Here is a 21,041-nt window from a genome sequence, read left to right as displayed (position 1 = left end):
CTTGTTTTTACCCGACTGCCCGAAGGAGGGTTATGTTTTTCGAACGTATGTATGTATTTATGTATGTATGCATGTATGTATGTAAGAATGTATGTATGTATGTATGTGGGTATGTATGTCCATTTCTTTGGTCCTCGCTGCAGCCTAAATGGCTTGACGGATTGTAACATATGAGGTATCATTGGATTCGTCATAACTATCGGAGTGACATAGGGTATATAATATTTCAATATGGCGTCTGCGAAAAAAAATATGGCGAAGGATTAAAAAAAATCTTTTGTATTGTAACAATATGGGAATCAAATGAAAGCTAATAATTAGCCTATTCTAAATATATATGTTATAATACTTTTAATCTACTATTTTTACAGAAATATCAAAAAAGTATAAAATAAAAAACATTTAATTTAAAAAATCAAAAAACCCGACTTGTTAGATTTTTTAAATTTAATGTTTTTTATTTAAGTCAGTTATTTTTTATGACAATAAAGTTAATTTATAATATGAAATGGTCAATCCATTTTCTGAAATTATACGATATAAGACCAGCTTTAGTAACATGACTTACCGAGATTAATGTAAAATTGAGTTTTCGAAACAAAATATCGTCGCTTCGGAGGTAAAGATACTAAAGCGACATTTGACCAACTTTACAGGAGAGCGATTTAAAGTTTTTTTTTGACGAAAAAAATTCATAACTCTTTTCTTTGTGAACACATTCTAGAATTTCTAAGACTATATGAAAGTCAATTCAGCATACTATGAACTGAAATGTATAATTTTGACCTAAGTACAATAGTTCAGAAGATAGGTGGCGCTTTAGTCATTCGTCTCCAACTTTTTGAGACAACGCAATAAGGTAAAAGGACTAAACGTAAGAATTGGTTATGTATATCATAATTTCAGATGACTAACGGGATATTTATTCTAGTTTTTTTATCTTCAATTTACTTAATGGCGTTGATCAATTTCTTATCAAACTGTGTTTAATGCTTATTCACCAATAATCAAACTATTTTACAACTGCATAATGCTTAAGCACCATTAAATGATAATCATAAAACATTACAAATACTCAATAGACTTGCAAGTTAAATGTTTTGATATACAACATACTAATTTTTAGATTACTTTAACGAATGATCACTAATGGACCGTCTGCAGGGCTACTACGAAACTCGAAACTCGAAGTTCGTATCGTACTGTCCCTCTCGCTCTCGTATTAAATAGTATAAGTGTCAGAGGGACCGCACGACACGAACTCCGAGTTTCGAGTTTCGTAGTTAGCCCTGCTGACTTTAATCAATATTACTAAATTCAAAGGAAACACAGGAAATCGTAGAAACTATTGGTTCTTGTTATCGTGTTATCTGCCTATCGTCAACTATTGGGGGATAAAGCTGTTCGCGTCCGTGGGCTTTAGCTCTAGTTACCCACACGTGTCCCCTAGGTAGCGCCAAATGAACAACCTCATTCTGGTGGTAGGCTTCGGCCGCGGTTTGTCACCACCCACCTAACTAAGTTATGCTGCCAAACGGTCTTAGGAGTAGCCATGTGGAGGGACGGGTCTGGACAGGGACTTGCGTGCAAACCGGTTTCGGTGCCGTCAGTTTGCTGCACCGGGTGCCTGTTCGTGGAGGGTAGCGGAATCCGAAGCACGGTGCTCCGCTGGCCAACGGCAGTTAGTAGGGGGCCCAAGTAGAGGTTTCGCCAACTTTGAAAGGCTGTCCCGTTAACTTGCGAAAAATCCCGAAGATGTGCTGTAGTGCCGGTTGGCGACCGTGGAGGAAACCGAAAGCCGACTTTGGGGGTTCGGGCGTCCCCGCAGTCACCAGACCAGGCTCCTTGTGTTATGGCTCATTTTCGTGTGCTGCTGGTGAGCAGCACTGTGTCTGTTCAACTGCCGTCTTTTCTAACCTGTTAACTTTTGTCTTTCTCATCTCCTTTTTTTTCTTCAGGTGAAATTACTGGCATGTGAGGTATCCCATCTTAGGCCTCTAGGTTGGCAATGCGTCTGCAATACCCCTGGTGTTGCAGATGTATATGGGCGGTGGTGATCTCTTGCCCACCGACTACCCACACTACCCAGGGTACAGCCTGGAGCATACTTTTAAGCCACGTGCTGGGGTCTGCTTGTACGTTCGTGATGACATCTGTACTCAGCGTCTCCGCAACCTTGAGGATCCTAGCTTTTCCATTCTTTGGCTACTGATGGACACTGGTGTTGAACAAACGGTTTACGCTCTGATCTATCGGTCGCACAGCGGTGACTTGGAGACGACCAGGGTCTTTGATCACTTCAGTGTTATGGCAAGGTGTGTGGTTCAGCAACGGTATCCGCTTGCGTAGTTGGTTTTCTTGGGGGACTTTAATGCTCACTGCAAGGACTGGTTGTTCCCGTAACAAGTCATGGACCATGCAGGAAGAGCTAGATCTCGCCCAGCTGGTTAAACAACCGACTCGCATACCGGATGTTGCCTTGCACACGCCTAATTGCTGGGACCTTCTGGTGACGACTGATCCAGACAGGTACAATGTGTCAGTGTCTTCCCCTTTGGGTACTTCTGACCATTATCTGGTGAAATTTGTATCGCAGTACTCTCCTCCCGATTGCTCAATCGGTACTCGGCGAGTATAACGATACAAGTAAGCAGATTGTGATGAGATGCGTCATTTCTTTGCTTCCTATTCATGGCAGAAAACTTGCTTTCCCAGTAACGATTCGTCGAGCTGCGCAGAAGCTGTTACCGATGTGTTGCGTCAGAGTATGGAATATTTCATTCCTTTCTCTGACGTATCCACTGGTGGCAAATCTTGCCCATGGTTTAACGCTGAGTGCAGTCAAGCTGAAGCTATTAAGCACTCTATTTGCTTACTTATTGTGGGCTGATGCTCGATGTCGCAAAGCTCCGGACCGGATGTACACGTTAAGAAACAGCTCTTCAACAAAGCTGCCATGTCCTGCAAAAAGGTCATACGGAAAGCGCGATTCCTCTATGTTGGTTGTATTGGTGCCAAATTTGCTTCCTACCCCTCTAAGAGTAAGGAGAGAAAAGAAAGAAAGAAAATACATTCCTTAAGCGTTTTCGTCCTTAGCCAAATCGGTGGAGTCCAATTTCTGTCGTCCGTCACTGCCACCACTGCTGAAGTCGGATAAGTCGCTAGCTCACACTGCAGCGGAGAAGGCAAACCTGTTTGTCTCTCTGTTTGCGGAAAATTCGCGTCTTGATGATGGTAGTGTAGCGCCTCCCTCCATTTCTCATTGTGGTACGTTTAAGCAGGAAGTCAAAATACACCAAATGGAGGTTTTAAGAACGCTGCGTTCTCTGGACGTGAATAAAACTAGGAATAAACTATACCTGGAATTGTTTTAAACACCTGTGCTCCGGAACTGTCTCCGGTTTTGACACGTCTGTTCAGGCTCTCCCTCAAGTTGGGGCAGGTCCCGGTATCGTGGAAGATTGCTAATGTGCAGCCAAAAGGGCAGTCGTGCCGACCCGTCGAACTATCGGCCTATCGCAATCACCTCCATACTATGTAAGGTAATGGAGCGTGTATTGAATGCTAAGTTCCTGGTAGGTATATCTAGAAGGTAACGATCTCCTCAGTGAACGCCAATACGGGTTCCGCCGAAACCGGTCCACTGGGGACCTTCTGGTATATGCTACTCACATTTGGTGTGAACGTGTTGAGAAGCATGGTGAAGCTCTTGCTGTGTCTCTATTCCATGGCATTCGATAGGGTCTGGCACAGAGGCCTTCTTAGCAGAATTCCTCCTGTCCTATGCTCATGGATCTCTGATTTCCTGCGGAACCGATCTAATCGAGTCGTCATTGACGAATGCTCATCTGATCTCATGGCAATTAATGCCGGGGTGCCTCAGGGATTGGTCCTATCTGCTACTCTATTATTGCTGCACATCAACGATTTGCTCATACCCGATGTCTTTGGGTTCGCAGATGACGCAAAATTGCAGAGAGGTACCTTTCTAACGGCCGGGCCCGGGCCAGCGATGATAAGATCGGGCACTCAGGGAGGTTATGGTACAGCGGACGAATTCGACCTGGGAAGCCATGTCCGACTGGGGCTCGGCCAACTTGGTCCAGTTCAGTGCTGCCAAGACACAGGCATATCTGTTTACCGCTAAGCGCAGACCGTTCACTTTGGCTCCTACTGTCCAGAGGAGGGTATCCTTACCACCTAAAGACCACGTTGTGGTTCTTGGGTTAGACCTTCAATCTAGTCTCAACTTCGGTGCGGCTATTGAGTCCAGAGCGAAAAAGCAGTCATATATTTACCATCGAAGTTAATGCGTCGCTAAGCTTAATACGACGTTAAGCTTTGGCAAGTTATACATTTGATTTTTTCACTTTGCGGATTCGAATTTTTAAAAAGAGACATGTTTATCTGATTCCATTTGGATCTGAAATTCAAGTATTTTAATTATTCAAAGTTGCCATTCAATAACATAATTTGAGCCTTTTATTTAGTAAAGCCTAGGCGTTTAGAATAGCTAGATGTCAATTCATCATATTTCTATATCAGACCCTATTTCCGATACATAGAAGTCTCACAATAAGGTTACCTTTTTATCATGTTCCTTCGTACCTAACTCTAATAACAGTCAATAGAGTTAGTGCACATAATTATAATAATTATTTGTTTACAAACTTGCCTTTCGTAATCACAATCAATTATTTCAGGTTTTGTTGCCAACATGCTCTATTATTGCGTTGATATAAAAGACGCGCATAGTACCTTACCTATCCTTGGTAAAGTGATTGTAACTTAAATTCCTAAGATTAAAGTACAGATTACTTTGGCATAATATCTACAATTCGTACGAAAATATCGTGGGTACTTTTACTAACTGGCTTATATAATATAATTGTTTTTTTCGTAAAAAAAAATACCTAAACACTTATTTTTTGACAATAAAATGACAGATTATTGACTTACTGGACCAAACATAATCCTTTAATATTATGTTTTTTTACTAATATAAATGTTTTCTTTCTTTTGCTATGTTGTAATGACGCTAATACACCACAAATTCTGTTAACTGTTTTGTATTAAATACTCAAACGACTTAAATATATTCTTATCAGTTTAACCAAAATACTAAACGCATCAAAAACTTCAGAATAGACTGGAACAATTTACTAAAGCGACGAAGAATCAAATTTCTTGATATGCAAAGAGTACTAAAACGCCAAATGTATTTAAAGGTGAAAAATTACAAATGACTTAACAATATAATCGTTTAGAAACTAAAACAGGTAAAAGCACTAAAGAGAAAATACTCAATTTAAGCGTCGGATTAGTACTAAGTGTCCCAAATTTCACTGATTTTTCAGGGACTAAAGCGCCAAAAAAGTCCTCTGATCGTCCCGAAACCCAGATAGATCGATGCAGAAAAATTCGCTGATTCCGGTAGTATATATAACTCAATTTGGCCCAAAGTGTCGCTTTAGTATCTTTACCTCCGAAGCGACGATATATTTTTTAGTTATTAAGTTACAGCAAATAACAAGGGAATTGAGATCATACAATTAAATAACAAGGAATAAATTAAATAAAACACACACACAAAAAACTGGTTCCTTAAAATTAACATGAATCTATATATCCGAGGCATTGTAATACTTACTAAAAGACTGGGAGTTTTTTCTTGATGAAAAGCTAGTCTATTATTAACTATACATTTTTAACATATTTTCATGATAATCCACGAAAGCTCTTTTTATAAGATGGTTTTGAAATAAGCAAAAACAGTCTCACTTGCAGACTTTTTGCAATGAATAATTGTAAAAATAAACACAATTATAGTGGCAGCACCTACCAACTGTCAATGTCAACGTCGCTCGCTTTCGCTTCGCTGCGCGGCTGCGCAGAAATGCCAGAAATGAAGTAAATGCAAGCAGAAAGGCTGCATTTTCCTTGTCTTTAGTTGCATGTATTATTGTTCGTGTTGTTATTTATAGTGCACACGTAACATCATAATCTTTAAGCATTATACAATACAATAGACATCAATCAAAAGTGCGGCAAAAATAAGTGCAAAACTAGAACAGTCAATGTGACATCCGTGTTTTGATTTACATTTTTTGTTTGTTTATTGGAAGTTTTTTTTAAAATGTCTTCAAGTAATCAAGACTCCATGAGTGAGGCCTGGTCTCCGTCATCGGTGGATTCTCCTAGCAGCTCACCGTCGCAACAAGTCCCTCAATTGACAACTGGCATTACAGAAATGATGAATGGTAAGAAGTTCGAAGAGTTTGGAGTACTTTTGTAGGCCTTGAAAGCTAAGTTTTGTCGCAAAAAGAAAGCGTGCAACCCTTTCGTACACACATATTGGTTATTTTGGTTAGATAGGGCTTTATATCTGAGACAAAAGATAGTCTTATAGAGCAACTAAACTAAGGATACTATTATTATGAGATAAGATAGAGTTTTCCATACCTAAGAATAATAATGTTCTTATCAATACTAAAACTTTTAGGGACCCACACATTCTCTTAGTTTCTTTTTCTTCTCAGTATTTTGTTAATAAAGACTGGTAAATATGTCTTGTAATGTATTTGGGTAATTTAAAAGTAACAAGAGTTATTACACATTCAGTGCCAAGAACCTGAAAATCGGGTTCTCTGTTTTTGCTAATGTAGCGCAGAGCTAAGTATAAAAATAAAATAACAGCAACAACATATTGACAGCTTGTTTTTCTTTCAGTTGAGCAGCGATACAACTCATGTGTGTATTGTGTTGGTATTGATAATGTCGACATTGTGTTTAAAAAAAAGGGTGCAAAAGCCTTACTTAATAAATAGCATGGTCAGTGTATTCATTTTACTTTATAACAACTTTAATTCAAATTTAATTCAAGCATGAATAGGCTAGGTTCTGTTCTGTTACAATCTCTTTAGCACATTATATGGTAATAAAATACATTTATATTACACATCTAGTTAGGAAGCATATTAGCTCGAAATAATGCACCATTTTAATTTAGACCTTTTAGTAGTAAACCCAAAGATGAGATGACACAATATTTACTATAGCAGATTTAACACATGGGTTTATCAATTTCCTGGATTTTTAATCAACTAGTGGAAGATTACATTTGAAATTTACCACAAGCGTTGCGGTGAAGGGAAACATCATGAGGAAACCTGCACAAATCTGCGAAGCAATTCAATGGTGCCTGTAAAGTTCCCAAGCCGCACTGGGCCCACGTGGGAACTATGGCCCTAGCCCTCTTATTCTGAGAGGAGGCCTGTGCCCACCAGTGGGACGTATATAGGTTGGGATGATGATGACGAGTGGAAGATAAATAACCTAACCAACAAAAAGTTGGAAAACCTCCGACTTTGCCACTTCAAATTTCAATATCTCAAAAACGGCTAAACCGATTTTGATGAAACATGTCTAAGAACCCTTGCTAGAAAACCTGATTTCAAATAAAAAAAACTGCATTCAAATTGGTCTACTCATTTCAGAGCTACGGTGCCGTAGACAGACACACACATATGTGTCTACATATAGCAGTCAAACTTATAACACTCCTCTTTTTGCATTGGGGGTTAACAAAATAGAGGTTTCCTGCTTATTATCTACGACTAGGATAATTTCACAATGTCACTTTCAATAGTAATTTCATCAAAGCTATCCAGATATTTATGAAAAAACAGGCATTCAGCGATATAGCACAGATCACCAGAGTGAGGATAGGTAAATGGAATGTTTATATTGGTTCATGACTAACACATTCCTCGCATCACATCCTCACACAGCTCTGGTAGAAACTCAGCCTAAAAAGATAAACTTTGTTAGTTTGTGTACTTGTATGTTATTGTATTGTATGATTATTCCTTGATTCTTCTTACAGGTAGGCCGTATTTACGAATCATTGAGCAACCACAGAATCATTTCCGGTTTCGATACAAAAGTGAGATGGTGGGAACACATGGGTGCATCTTGGGGAAAACCTCAAGTAAAGCCAAAACGCACCCTACGGTGGAGGTGAGTATTCTTTTTACTTCAGTTTTAATATAAATAAATATCACGGGACAATTCACACCAATTGACCTAGTCCCAAAGTAAGCTTAGCAAAGCTTGTGTTATGGGTACTAAGCAACGGATAAATATTATATAGATAGATACATACTTAAATACATATTAAACACCCAAGACCCGAGAACAAACATTCGTATTTTTCATACAAATATCTGCCCTGACACGGGAATCAAACCCGGGACCTCAAGCTTCGTAGTCAGGTTCTCTAACCACTAGGCCATCTGGTCGTCTAAAAAAGGGTCATATTTGTGATACACTAGGTTGGCAACGCATCTGCAATACACCTGGTGTTGCAGATGTTTATGGGTGGTGGTGATCTCTTACCATCAGGAGACCATCAGGAGACCCACTTGCTTGTTTGCCATTGTCATTGTGCATGGTGATTACACTCATTAAATAAAACCACTTCAGTATTTTAAATAATTGTCTATTCGTTCTACATATTGATACAATCACCATTTTCCAATAAGTCCAGTGTTGCCCGCATCACCACAGACAAGACACCACATGTCTTACATCTCCCTTTTCCACTATACAATAAAGAACCCATAGTTTAACATTCATAATCACTTAAATAACTAGGCATCTTAAGTACCCTGCCAGACCTGGATACTTTAACATTATTGTTAAAATCATTAATGTTCTCATTTCTACTACAATTATTAATATTTTCATTACCATTTAAGTTATTAACATTTTGATTAGATTCTGTTATATTTTTAGACCAATCATCTTGATCCAACTTAAAAGTTACTCTTCTAGGCTTATTATAATTTGTTAAAGGCGACCCCCTAAACACATGATATCTATTCCTCTTAATAACTGAATCCCCTGTATTAATCATATAATTTCTATACTTATCTTGTTCTGTAACTATTCTTCCTCTCAATTTATTATTACTATTTTTATCATGAAAGTATACATTTTGCCCCTTTTCAAATCTCTTTATCTGACCTTTATTTTTCCTATCATGATAATATTTATATTTTTCCCTCCTTTCTTCTACTTTTTGCTTTACCATGTTATAATTTACTCTTTTAAAACTGCTCTTAGTCGGTAAAAAAGATGATACTTGTCTTCCAAGTAACAACTCATTAGTTGATTTTAACTCTTTATCTATAGGTGTATTTCTATATTCCAATAATGCCAAATAAATATCTTTTTTCTCTTCTATGCACTTTTTAAACATCTTTTTTATCGACTGAATGTGCCTTTCAATTAACCCGTTAGACCTAGCATAGTAAGGTGATGAAGCTATATGTTTGATTTCCCATTCTCTACAAAATTCCTTAAATTGTTGACTTTTATATTGAGAACCATCATCACTATACAATATTTTAGGACTACCCCATCTAGCAAACACTGTCTTTAATGCTTTAATATGACACTCTGATGACTGATCTTGTAATTCAATTAGCTCAACATATTTTGTTAAGTAGTCTATGACCAACATATATATCTTGTTGTTGAGAAAAAACATATCAGCCCCTACTATATCCCATGGTTGATTACTCAATTCTCTCAACATTAATGGTTCATAAGAGTGAGATTTTTGATACTTTAAACATAAATCACAATTTTTAATTAAATCCTCTAATTCTTTTATCATAAATGGCCAGAACAACAAACTTCGGATTCTATTTTTACATTTTTCCAATCCCAAATGATTATAATGAATTTTTTTCAGCAATTCTTTTCTCATACTTCTTGGTACTACTACAGCAGTGTTTTGAAAAATTAACCCGTCTGAAATATATAGCTCATCTTTAATAGACTGAAAGTATTTTAGTTGTAGTGGGATTTCTTTAGCTGATGGCCATACACCTTGTATATAATTAATCAATAAATATAAATCTGAGTCTTTCTGTGTTTCGCTTTTTAATTTATCCCATGTCTCTTTCTTTAAATTAATACCTTCTTTTACAAGACAGACATGCATTTCAACCTGTTCATCCAGTTCTTTGTTACATATACTGTCATTTACATAAGATCTAGATAATGCATCAGCCACTAATAGTTCTTTACCTGGTCTGTATTTTATTTCTAGGTCATATCCTTGTAGTTTAAGTCTTAATCTTTGTAATCTTAGTGGAGTCTCATTCATGGATTTTTTAGCAATATGCTCTAAGGGCTTATGGTCCGTCTCTACAATTACATGCCTACCATAAATGTATTGGTGAAATTTCTGACAACCATACACTATAGCCAATAATTCTTTTTCAATTTGGGCCCAATGTTTTTGAGTTTCGGTTAACGCTTTAGATGCATATGCAATTGGTGCATTATTTTGAAGTAGTACTGCTCCTAAACCAGTGCTACTACTATCTACAGATAATGTTATTGGACTATTAATATCAAAATATTTTAAAACTGGTTGTGATGTTAATACTTCTTTTAACTTTTGAAAATCTTTTTTCTGTTTGTCACCCCATATAAATTCTGAATCTTTTTTTAACAATTCCCTGAGCGAATATGTAATATCTGATAAATTTGGCACAAATTTTGATACATAAGTGACAATGCCTAATACAGTTTGTAATTGTTTTTTACTCTTTGGCTCTTCCATACCAATAATGGCTCTTATTTTTTCAGGATCAGGTCTGACCCCTTCGCTACTCAATATATGACCCACATACTTAACTTCGGTGACCCCAAATTGACATTTATCTTTATTGAACCTCACACCTGATTTTTCTGCTTGTTCTAATACCTGTTTTAACCTTAAATTGTGCTGTTCCAAAGTTTCCCCCCATATTATAAGCTCATCAACATATTGCTCAACCCCTTGTATATCTTTAAATATATCTGCAAAACATTTACTAAATACCTCTGGTGACGAATTTAAACCAAATGGTAATCTTATTACAATATCTACCGAAGTTCCCTGCATTAAAAGTTGTATATAATTGACTGTCCTCACTCAATTTAATCATGTAAAACCCTTTTGAAGCATCTAAGACACTAAAGTATTTTGCTCCGGGCATTTTGGCTACTAATTCCTCAAAAGTGCTCATTTTATATCTTTCTCTAATAATATTTTTATTTAAATTTTGAGGATCTAGACATATTCTAATATTGTCACCTTGTTTACGGGTTACCACCATGGAACTCACCCACTCTGTTGGCTAATAACAGTTACTTTTTTAATAACACCACCTCGCTTCAACTGTCCAATTCATTTTTTACTTATTTCTAACTTGAATGGATCCATCTACCATCTACTTTTAGATTATTGTGTTTGATGTGTATTGTATGTGTAATTTGTAGCTTGATATCTTGATCTACTGTTTAATTGCACCACCTGCTAAAATGTATTCCTTATTTCTGTCCATTGTAAAGTTGCCTGGAGAGATCGCTCTGAAGCGATAAGGCCCGCCTATTGCTTACCTTAGAAATCTCTAATGTATATACTTGTTTTCTCTGTACTGTTTACTGTATTGGTGTGCAATAAAGAGTTATTGTATTGTATTGTATTGTATTTTACTATTCCTAATTTCACTGCAGTAGAATAGCTCAACACACCAGTTCTCGAACAATTTACTACATATAATGTTGTCAAACATTCTACATTTTTATATTTTATTTTGGCTTCACTAGTCCCTTTATAATTAATTACTGACCCATCAAAATTACTTAATTTGACCTCACTTTTACACAATTTTAATTTTAATTTTACTGATGTCTCATAGTTTATGATATCTACATGTGAACCTGTATCTATTTTGAAATTAACCTCCTGATTATTAACACTTAGTTTCATATACCAGTCTCTACTTACTGCATCACATTTATTCAAACACATGGCCGCAAAATGATTATATCTGCCACATATAATGCATTTCTTATTGAACGCAGGACAATTTCTATATTGGTGTTGTCTGCCACACTTCCCACACGCCTTTTTGTTGTTCCTCCATGGCGGTTGTCTTCCCCTGGATGCTGGTTGTCTGGTACTCGACGGTTGTCTGGCACTTGATGGTTGCCTAGCACCCGATGGCTGTCTACTTATTGATCTTCCTCGTTCTTTATTTTCCCATTGTTGATCTTCTTTCTTCATTCTTCTTGTATTTTCTGCACCTATTTTACCTATTTCTAATTTTCTTATTTTTAATATTGTCCATTTGTGTTTTAGTTGTTTCTGCTTGCTCTGCATCTGTGTATACACTTCTCCAGGTTCAGATCTTGAATGCGTAGTAAATTTTCCTTTAAGTCGTCGTCTAGAAGTCCCAAAATTATTTGATCTCGTACCAGCCCATCCTTCAATTTTTCGAAATTACATTCCATACTTAGCTTTTTCAATGAGGTAACAAAATCCTCGAATGTTTCTCCCACTTTTTTGTTTTCTACTGAAGAAAACGTGCCGGTTGTAAGTTTCATTGCTTGGTGGACTACAATGTGCTTCTAATTTTTCCAAAATATCTTTAAACTTGAGGCTTTCCTTATTTTCTAGTGTATTGTATACCGCTAGGCCTTCATCGCCCACGCTATGTAATAGTAAGGCACATTGTTGCTCATCCTTTAATTTTCCCTCAGCTCCACTTGCTATGAAGTATAGCTGGAATTTTTGTTTCCAATCTATAAAAGCCTGTTTTATGTTACTTGCGGATAAATTAAGCGGTGGCGGCGGCTTTAACATGTCCATTTTTTCTTGTCGGTAATGGCGTCGGTCACTTATCCCTTTAGTTATATTTATACTTCTTGTTAATGTTTTGTCCCACTAGTTTTTTGTTTGATATTTACTTTCTTCATTCATTTACGTCCGCAGCGCCATGTCATGGTGATTACACTCATTAAATAAAACCACTTCAGTATTTAAATAATTGTCTATTCGTTCTACATATTGATACAATCACCATTTTCCAATCAGTCCAGTGTTGCCCGCATCACCACAGACAAGACACCACATGTCTTACAGCCATCCAGTCGAAATAAACACTGAATAAGGACATTGAATTCAAATTAACAATAAAACAAAGCACTGCTATGTGCAAATTAGAAGGTGTACTTAAATATGTTCAACTTAAAGCTAACACTACATCAAACACTAAAGTCAAGAAAATAAATAAGTACCACATATTTCATTATTTATATCATATGCAATTCACTAGTATTATTCATAATTTCAAATCTAGGTGTAGTGTTGAAATTAGTGTTTACTTTTAACTTTAAATTAAAACTAAAACAATAATAACAAGTATTGTAGTCTACAACTCTGTTAATAATTTAAAGTCCAACTGTGGGGACCCACTGGGTACTGAACTGAGACTTTTTGGGCTGGTCACGATTTTAAACGGGTTATTTAGCAGAATTCTAGACTATACAAAACATGTTAGGTATTTTCTTTTTAGTTTTTACTAAATGTTTTTTCGTTAGTCGTGTTTTTTGATTTCTTTATTTATTTATAGTAGATTCTTCTTTACGAGGATATGATAATAATGAATGAAAAAGAAACCAAGGTGGTCCAAAAAATGTTGAAAACTACTGTTTTATGAGCCAGCAGAAGCATAAGCAGTATTTGTTCATGTTTAACTTCCTAACCTTATCATATATCGTAAACAACTATGCGGTGTATACTAAATTTAGACTGTAGGCTCTATTATCAACACAATCAGGTCGAACGGCAGTTCTCAGAAGCCGTCCTCGAAATGATTTCAGGCATGCGTGGGCTTGTTATTGATATACACAACTACAGTACCTACCTACTACAGTATCTGTTAGTATGTTTGTTAATCTTTCACACTGAGTCTTATCACTGGCGATTTGCGGGAGAGTTGCAAGCGAAGTGAGTGTACTACAACGCATTCGTCGCGAGCGTGCAACGATGTCGCCGCGAGCGCGCAACGATATCGCTGCGTGCGGGCAGCGATTTAGCTGCGGATAGCGCCGAAGACGCCCTATTATTATTGTACGAGTGTAAAATAATATGTCGTTTATGCCGTGCTTGCAGCAAACTCGCTGGGCGCTCACCTTGCTTTTAACTCGCCCGCAAATTGCAAGTGTGATAAGCATACTTACCCCGTTATCAGTGTTGCAGATCCATTGAAACCAAGTCATAGGGTTGTCGCACTGTATTTATTTCATTGTCAATGTGATATGTGACATATTGGTATATAAAAAGATTTTGCTAGAAGAATGTTTTTACAGGTAAAAAACAGATTTCTATAGATACTTTCATTAGATGTCTGAATAAATTATTAAGTTTTCTTCTAATTTCGCCATCAGCTCTCTTTTAAACTGGGAAAATTCAGCGTGATCATCAAGGAAATTCATGATTTTAACTGAATACTAAGCGAACGAATTATATACGACATTAATTGATATTGGCAAATAAATTACGCAACCACCTATTAGAGTTAAAAAAAATACAACCTCTTTTAGTCAAAATACCACAAACGGGATTTATCACGCTAAAACTCACGAGTAATATTTACCTCGACGTTTCAACCACATTACAGTGGCCGTGGTCACGAGTAGACTGAAGTGTAGGGTGTTTTGGCACTTGTCCCACTGCCGACGATGAGCGAAAAGCGAGCAGAGCGAGTAACTAGAAACGAGTGGGCGAGCAGTGAAAAGCGAGTGTTCGAGCACGATGGGCGATTACTCGCTCCACTCGCTCGAGCCGGGTATTGCTGAGCTAGTTTTATAGCTCAGCGAGTTTTATAGCTCTTGTCGCTGCGACAAAAGATGTAAGAGCGAGTTCTCGCCGGCAGTGTGAACCGCCAGCGATCAACTATTAATATATATATCTCTTTTACTCACACAGGAACTTATATCTTATGTTCGTTTCTTGAGCGAGAAAATAGTCGATAGCCAATCGTTTCCTCGCCGGCGGTGAGACAAACGCCTATAAAACAATAGCTGACAGGGTGAAGGGACATATTGCAGTTGTTAAAAATCGCCAAGTGAATTTGTCAGCCATAGCCGAACATTTATTGGAGTCAGGACCAAATCACTGGATTGAGCTTCACAATCCCAAAATGCTCTCCACGGAACGTCATTTCTACTCAAAAATGTTATGTGAAGGGGTTGAAATAAAAAAACACAAAAATTTTAACCGGGACGATGGATATAATAATCGAAAGTCGAAAGACGTCGTGTTCCGGCGGTACGGGGCACCATGCCGCAGATGAATGCGACGTCGGGGACGGTGACTCAACGGGGTCACGCCGTTTTGTCACCAAATTAAATTAGTTTTAAATATTGATTATAAATATGTATGTTAGTCTGTAAGGTATTTATTGTATGGGCCAAGTTGCCCGAAATAAATGAATTTATTATTATTATTATTATTATTAATAATTATTATTATTATGCCTGAGAATATTCAGTATTCAGTAGGTATATTTATTTCCATGACAATTTACATTGTGTCGGACAATATTTATCTATAAACATGACATATTACAGCATATTATGAACACAACACTTAATTCTAGCACATAAATTAACAATACCATAAAATTTGAGCCGCTTTGGGACCACTTACAGGTATCCAGACAGTAATTAAAATAAACTGAAAAAAAAACAACGAAAAAAAAACAAACAAAAGTCAACATTAATAGAAACAACGTTTTTAGGGTTCCGTAGCCAAAATGGCAAAAACTGAACCCTTATAGTTTCGCCATGTCTGTCTGTCGCTCCCAACCCAATACCAATCCAAATACCAATCCTGAAACTCTCTTGGAACTACAGTTACTCTAGAATTAAATTTTTCAATATTGGTTGCGGAAATAATAGCGTTTGTGTCGTCTGCAAATACCACAATACTAACATCACTACATTGCCTACCAACACTATTAATTAAATCATGACGAAAATTTAAAAAAACACCGGACCTAAAATTTTACCTTGTGGCACTCCTCTCTCAACATCAGCCAATTTTGATCTGCATACATTTTGACAGCCATTTTCATAGGTTTAATTACCACAAGCATTTTACTGTGACCTAAGTACGACTTCAGAAGTTGTAGAACCTTTCCCCTAATGCCATAGTATTCTAATTTATCCATAAGAATTTTGTGTTCTACAGTATCAAATGCAGAAGCCAGATCTAGAAACAATCCAGCCACTTTCCGTTTATTATTCATATTAATAATAACATCATCTAAGACTTTCTGTATTGCATCACCAGTGCTTCTATTCGTTTGGTAACCGTATTGTCGTTCGTAAATTACTTTTGAGTTTTCAAATGTTTGAGAAGTCGTGTCTTAATAAGTTTTTCAAACATTTTTGCAAAAACGGACAGAAGTGATTTGGGTCTGTAATTATTTGGGTCACTTTTGCAGCCTTTTTTATGTACCGGTACTAGTTTAGCAAGTTTTAATTCTTCATAAGCTTTCATCTTCGTGGAATCCTGTTATGAATAAGTGTCGGCGTCAGGATGAATGTTCGGAGGGACGATTGGAAGTTGTCAGTGTTGTGTGTCGCTGTGATGGAGTGACAAATAAAAAGGTTACCTAATGATTCGCCGACTATTTTTAGGCAGATTATTGATTGGCATACAACGTTTCGCCGAGTAACGTACGCCGATGAATTTGTACGCAGATGTATTGTTTCGCAGACTAACGTTTCGTAACTCAACCTTTAGCAGACTATTTACTTGGCATATGAGTCAGTTAGCCGAACAACTATTTACAGAAATTCGTTTAGCCTATTAATCACTACACATTTTGCACATTTGGTCGAACAACCTTTCGCTTTTGTAACGGTTGAACTATTATTCAGTGCGCATATCAACTTTTCGCATCTTTTCGTTTCGCATGGGGACTGGCATTCAATACCCGTGAATATGTGTGGATTACACTATGGCCTTATTGGCATTTTTACACGCCGTGCTGACCGCGCATTCTTTATGATTTTTTTATGTACCCTCACAAGTTTCAAACGTATAACGAAAAAGTAATAAACGTATTTTTTGACCATCATTTGTATTTATTTTACATTGGAGTTTAAACAAACCAAGTCGCGATGCTAGCAGTTCGGTTCTGGCACTTCGCCGGCCGCTACCGCGGCACGCTCGCTTCGCTCGCTCGGCTCGTGCGTTGTTGGTCGCAATTCTACCTAACACTCCTCCTCGCTAACGCTCGTCGTCGCACCTAACTTCATTTTGATAAAAGCTAGTATATTTATATAGTCAACTCAGTAAAATCCTACCTGTCGTTTGGCCGATTTTATCTACGCAGATTACGAAACAAAATCGACTGAACATTAAATCTACTTAACAATATTAATGCCATGTGATAACTCTGCTTATCGTGTCTCGACGAACAGTTGTTCGGTTAACTGAAACAATTACGAAACAAACAATCTACTAAACGTAAATCTGCTTATCGCTTTTCTTCCTACCGACTACTCGGCGAAACGAATAATAGGCGTAACGAAATTATACCAAACGTTGCTCGGCCAAAAGAAAAATCTGCCACCAGTTGTCTGCGAAACGAAAATCTGCGTAATGAAACTCGGCAAAACGACAGGTCACCCAAATAAAAATGACCAAGTGCGGGTAGTTCGAGATACGAGTGCCGGTACTTTTAGTGATCAAGTGCGGGTAGTTCGAAGGACTCGCGCTGCTAGGCAGACTTGACACCCTACACTTCAGTCTACTCGTGACCACGGCCACTGTAATGTGGTTGAAACGTCGAGGTAAATATTACTCGTGTATTTTAGCGTGATAAGTCCCGTTTGTGGTATTTTGACTATGAGTGAAAATCACGAAAGTTTAAAACGTTAAAACCTCTTTTGATAACGGGCTGAAAAGAGGTTTAGTTTTGTTTTAAAACTTAAAATATATAAATTAAAAAAAGTGCATCAAATTACATATACTTACCTAGGCACATGTTAAAAAAATATGTGCAGTGCCATCCCTAGCGTTTTCAATGATTCTGCAACACTAACGGGGTGTGGTGATAAGACCCTTAGTCTGTTTGTTAGGCTAAGTTCAAATGACAAGCGCTTGACGCCCGTTTTGATAACGAGCGTTTACAACTACATACATTTTATTCAGGCCGTATGCTAAAGAGTGTTTTAATAAAGTTAGCATGTGTACGGCCTGAATAAAGTATATGTAGTTGTGCGCTTGTCATCAGAACGTACCATTAATCTTTCATGCTGAGCCTTATCACACTGACATTTGACGAAATTGTACAATATTGCGTTCATGTCGCGTTTTCTTTCGTTAGAGTCTAAACTTTAGACTCTAGACCGAATTTCATTCCGTAGTTTAAGACTGAGAAGGACATAGGATAATTTAGTTTATAGTTCCTTCAGGAGCACTATGACAGTTAGTTACTATGTTAATTAAGCTCGATATCTTTCAGCCTATCTGCCTGCATTTTTTTTGCAAATTGGAGTCGAAAATGGAGGTATAGTCACCATCACCAATAACCTGACGCAACAAAGCGTACCTTAATATCTGATACGACTTTATTACCCGACTGCCCGAAGGGGGTTATGTTTTTCGAGCGTATGTATGTATGTATGTATGTGTATACTGTATTCCATTCTTTGGTCCTCGCTGTAGCCTAAACGGCTAGGACGGATTTTAACATATGAGGTATCATTAGATTCGTCATAACTGTCGCACTCCGACAGTTATGACGTTGATATGAGTTATGATCCTATGTCACTACATAGGCTATACCAATATTCAATATGGCGTCTGCTAAAAAATTATGGTGGAGGAATGAAAATTAATATTTTGTATTGTAACAATATGGGTATCAAATGAAAGCTAATAATTAGCCCATTCTAAATATATATGGGTTAATAATACTTTTAATCTACCGTTTTCACATACATATCAAAAAAGTGTAAAATAAAGCATTAAATAAAAATAAAAAAAAAAACAAAAAACTCGACTGCCAAAACTAAAAGAAAAAAAATAAGCCTATTGTCTAGAACTGTTAAGTAGCTAATTTAAAGTTCAACAGTCGGGACCCATTTAAACGTGACGCTCAAAAACTCTTAGTAATGGGTCCCGACTGTTGAGCTTTAAATTAGCTACTTAACAGAGTTCTAGACCACTAGGCTTATTTTCTTCCTTTTAGTTTTGTCAGTCGGGTTTTTTTTTTTTTTTTTTTGGTCAGTAAAGGGTCAGTATGACGTGTCAGATATTTTAGCACGCTCCGCTGTGGTAGATATTAATGCAGGTGACTGTACCAGCCATTCAGATCGTTTTAAACGCGTAGCCCGTCGAGCGAGCGAACGCCTCACCATATTGAAATTCCGATGTGAAATGGGCTAATTCTTTTGATTCCTGGTGTTTTATTTCTTTAATAGCAGTTATTTCCACAGGTACTAGTACTAAATAATTGAAAATATATTTTTCTAGTTGGTGAACTACAAAATGAACGCCTTGATCCGGTGCCGCTTGGCGCAGCACGGGAAAGATGACGAGCACCCTCATCAGTTGTTGGAGGATGAGCAGGAGGCCTGCGACGTCAGCGCCATGGTGCCCATGGACCGCAGTTACAGAGTCGGGTACGTCACGCTACAAACTACAGATAGAAGTATACGGACACGTTACTACAGTGTAAACTCTTCAAAACGTCACTCCATTTAACGACAAACTCCTTAAAACGTCGCGATTGCTTGACATTGGTTGGTTTACTATGTTTTCTATACAATAATACACTCTACATAGCGCCACGCTTACTCTATTTAACAACAATACGGCATTAATAAATCATTAAGCAGCACTTTCTAAGTTGCCGAAATTGATAAAAAAACTGCAGCTGTGAGCATTCGTTTGCTTGCCGTTTTGTTGTTTTACTATCTAGCACGGTTTAGGTACTTCGACTGAAGTGCCGGGGATTCTAAGAAATTTTGTCTTTGGTTTTTGTATAATAAACTTGCACGTGATTACCTCGGTTACTAGACTTTTGTCAAGTTGTTACACGTTATCATAATCGCAGTATTCGTAGTTGCTTACAGATTTTCGAACTGAACATGGCGAGTAAACGAAAATCTTTGCGTATAGATGAAAATTTATGTATATTTCTTTCTTTCCATTTAACGGCCACTCTTTAATAACGTCGAAAAGTGCTCAGTCCCTTAAGTGTCGTTATGTAGAGTTTACACTGTATATATACAAAGGTCATCTTCTAAACTTTTTTACCTATAATATTATGGTAGGTAATATTTTTTGGATACTGCACCCACTTTTATTACTCTAGTAGAGCTGTGTATCCAATGATATTATCAGCTGTTATCAGGTAGCAGACAATTGAGTAGTTGCTGGGTAATAAACATTATTTGATTTAGTTTGTCAGAACATATTGAACATGTATTTTTTCTCTTGTCAATCACGTCATGCCGTGTTAGGAAGTGCCGCACGGCGTAACGTCACGCGGGACTTTAACTGTCATCTTAATTGTTTTTACTCCCTGTGTAACTGACGTCAATAAATCATTTGACTATTGTTTATTTTCTGACAGATTCCCGGGCATGGGTATTATACACACGGCCAAGAAAGATGTGGCTAACCTGTTGTACAATAAATATTCTAAGAATGCACCAAAACCCTGCAGTTACGAAAAGGTATGATCTTATACTTATTTAAATTAAACGTAAGGCTTGTTCACGAAACAAATAGCCGCCTAAAGTTGGGCCTTCATAAGTAAATAGAAAGTTTTTAGTATGGTAAAATATGTCATTTCAACAAAGATATTCTCTACAAAAAAAAACTCATTTAATTGATCGTTCATTAATTTTAGTGTCTTATTGTACAGAAAAGGCAATTAGCATGCGACAACTCGCGTTAAGTTATTAAAAAGTTTGACACGACAAAAGTTGCATCTTTCTCGCTCGAGATGTAGCAAAAAAAGTTAAAAACTTCGGTCGGGAACGTAAAGCCAAGAAGAGGAATAATAAACAGACCAGGAGTCCAGGACAAAACAGAAAATCCCTAAAAGTAGTAGACTGTCCAGCTTGAAAAAAAAATAGAAGTATTTAATTGAAAATCGCGACAG

General features: G+C 37.2%; 1 protein-coding gene and 1 pseudogene across 1 annotated transcript in view; one reads left to right on the top strand and one right to left on the bottom strand.

Annotated features, from left to right (window-relative positions):
• Window positions 1–5,864: 5,864 nt before the first annotated feature.
• LOC141427378 (nuclear factor NF-kappa-B p110 subunit-like) overlaps window positions 5,865–21,041 on the top strand; it is a 49,912-nt gene continuing 34,735 nt past the window's right edge. The window contains exons 1-4 of the mRNA XM_074086725.1: window positions 5,865–6,260; window positions 7,886–8,019; window positions 19,403–19,551; window positions 20,508–20,610. Coding sequence (XP_073942826.1) covers window positions 6,137–6,260; window positions 7,886–8,019; window positions 19,403–19,551; window positions 20,508–20,610 — 510 coding nt within the window. The 5' untranslated portion in view covers window positions 5,865–6,136. The remainder of the gene's footprint in view (window positions 6,261–7,885; window positions 8,020–19,402; window positions 19,552–20,507; window positions 20,611–21,041) is intronic.
• Window positions 12,202–12,982, bottom strand: LOC141427128 (uncharacterized; annotated as a pseudogene).

Source organism: Choristoneura fumiferana, chromosome 4 (assembly GCF_025370935.1).
Source record: "Choristoneura fumiferana chromosome 4, NRCan_CFum_1, whole genome shotgun sequence".
Classification (NCBI taxonomy): domain Eukaryota; kingdom Metazoa; phylum Arthropoda; class Insecta; order Lepidoptera; family Tortricidae; genus Choristoneura; species Choristoneura fumiferana.
The sequence above is the reverse complement of the archived record's forward strand: the minus strand, read 5'-3'. Positions and strand labels throughout refer to the sequence as shown.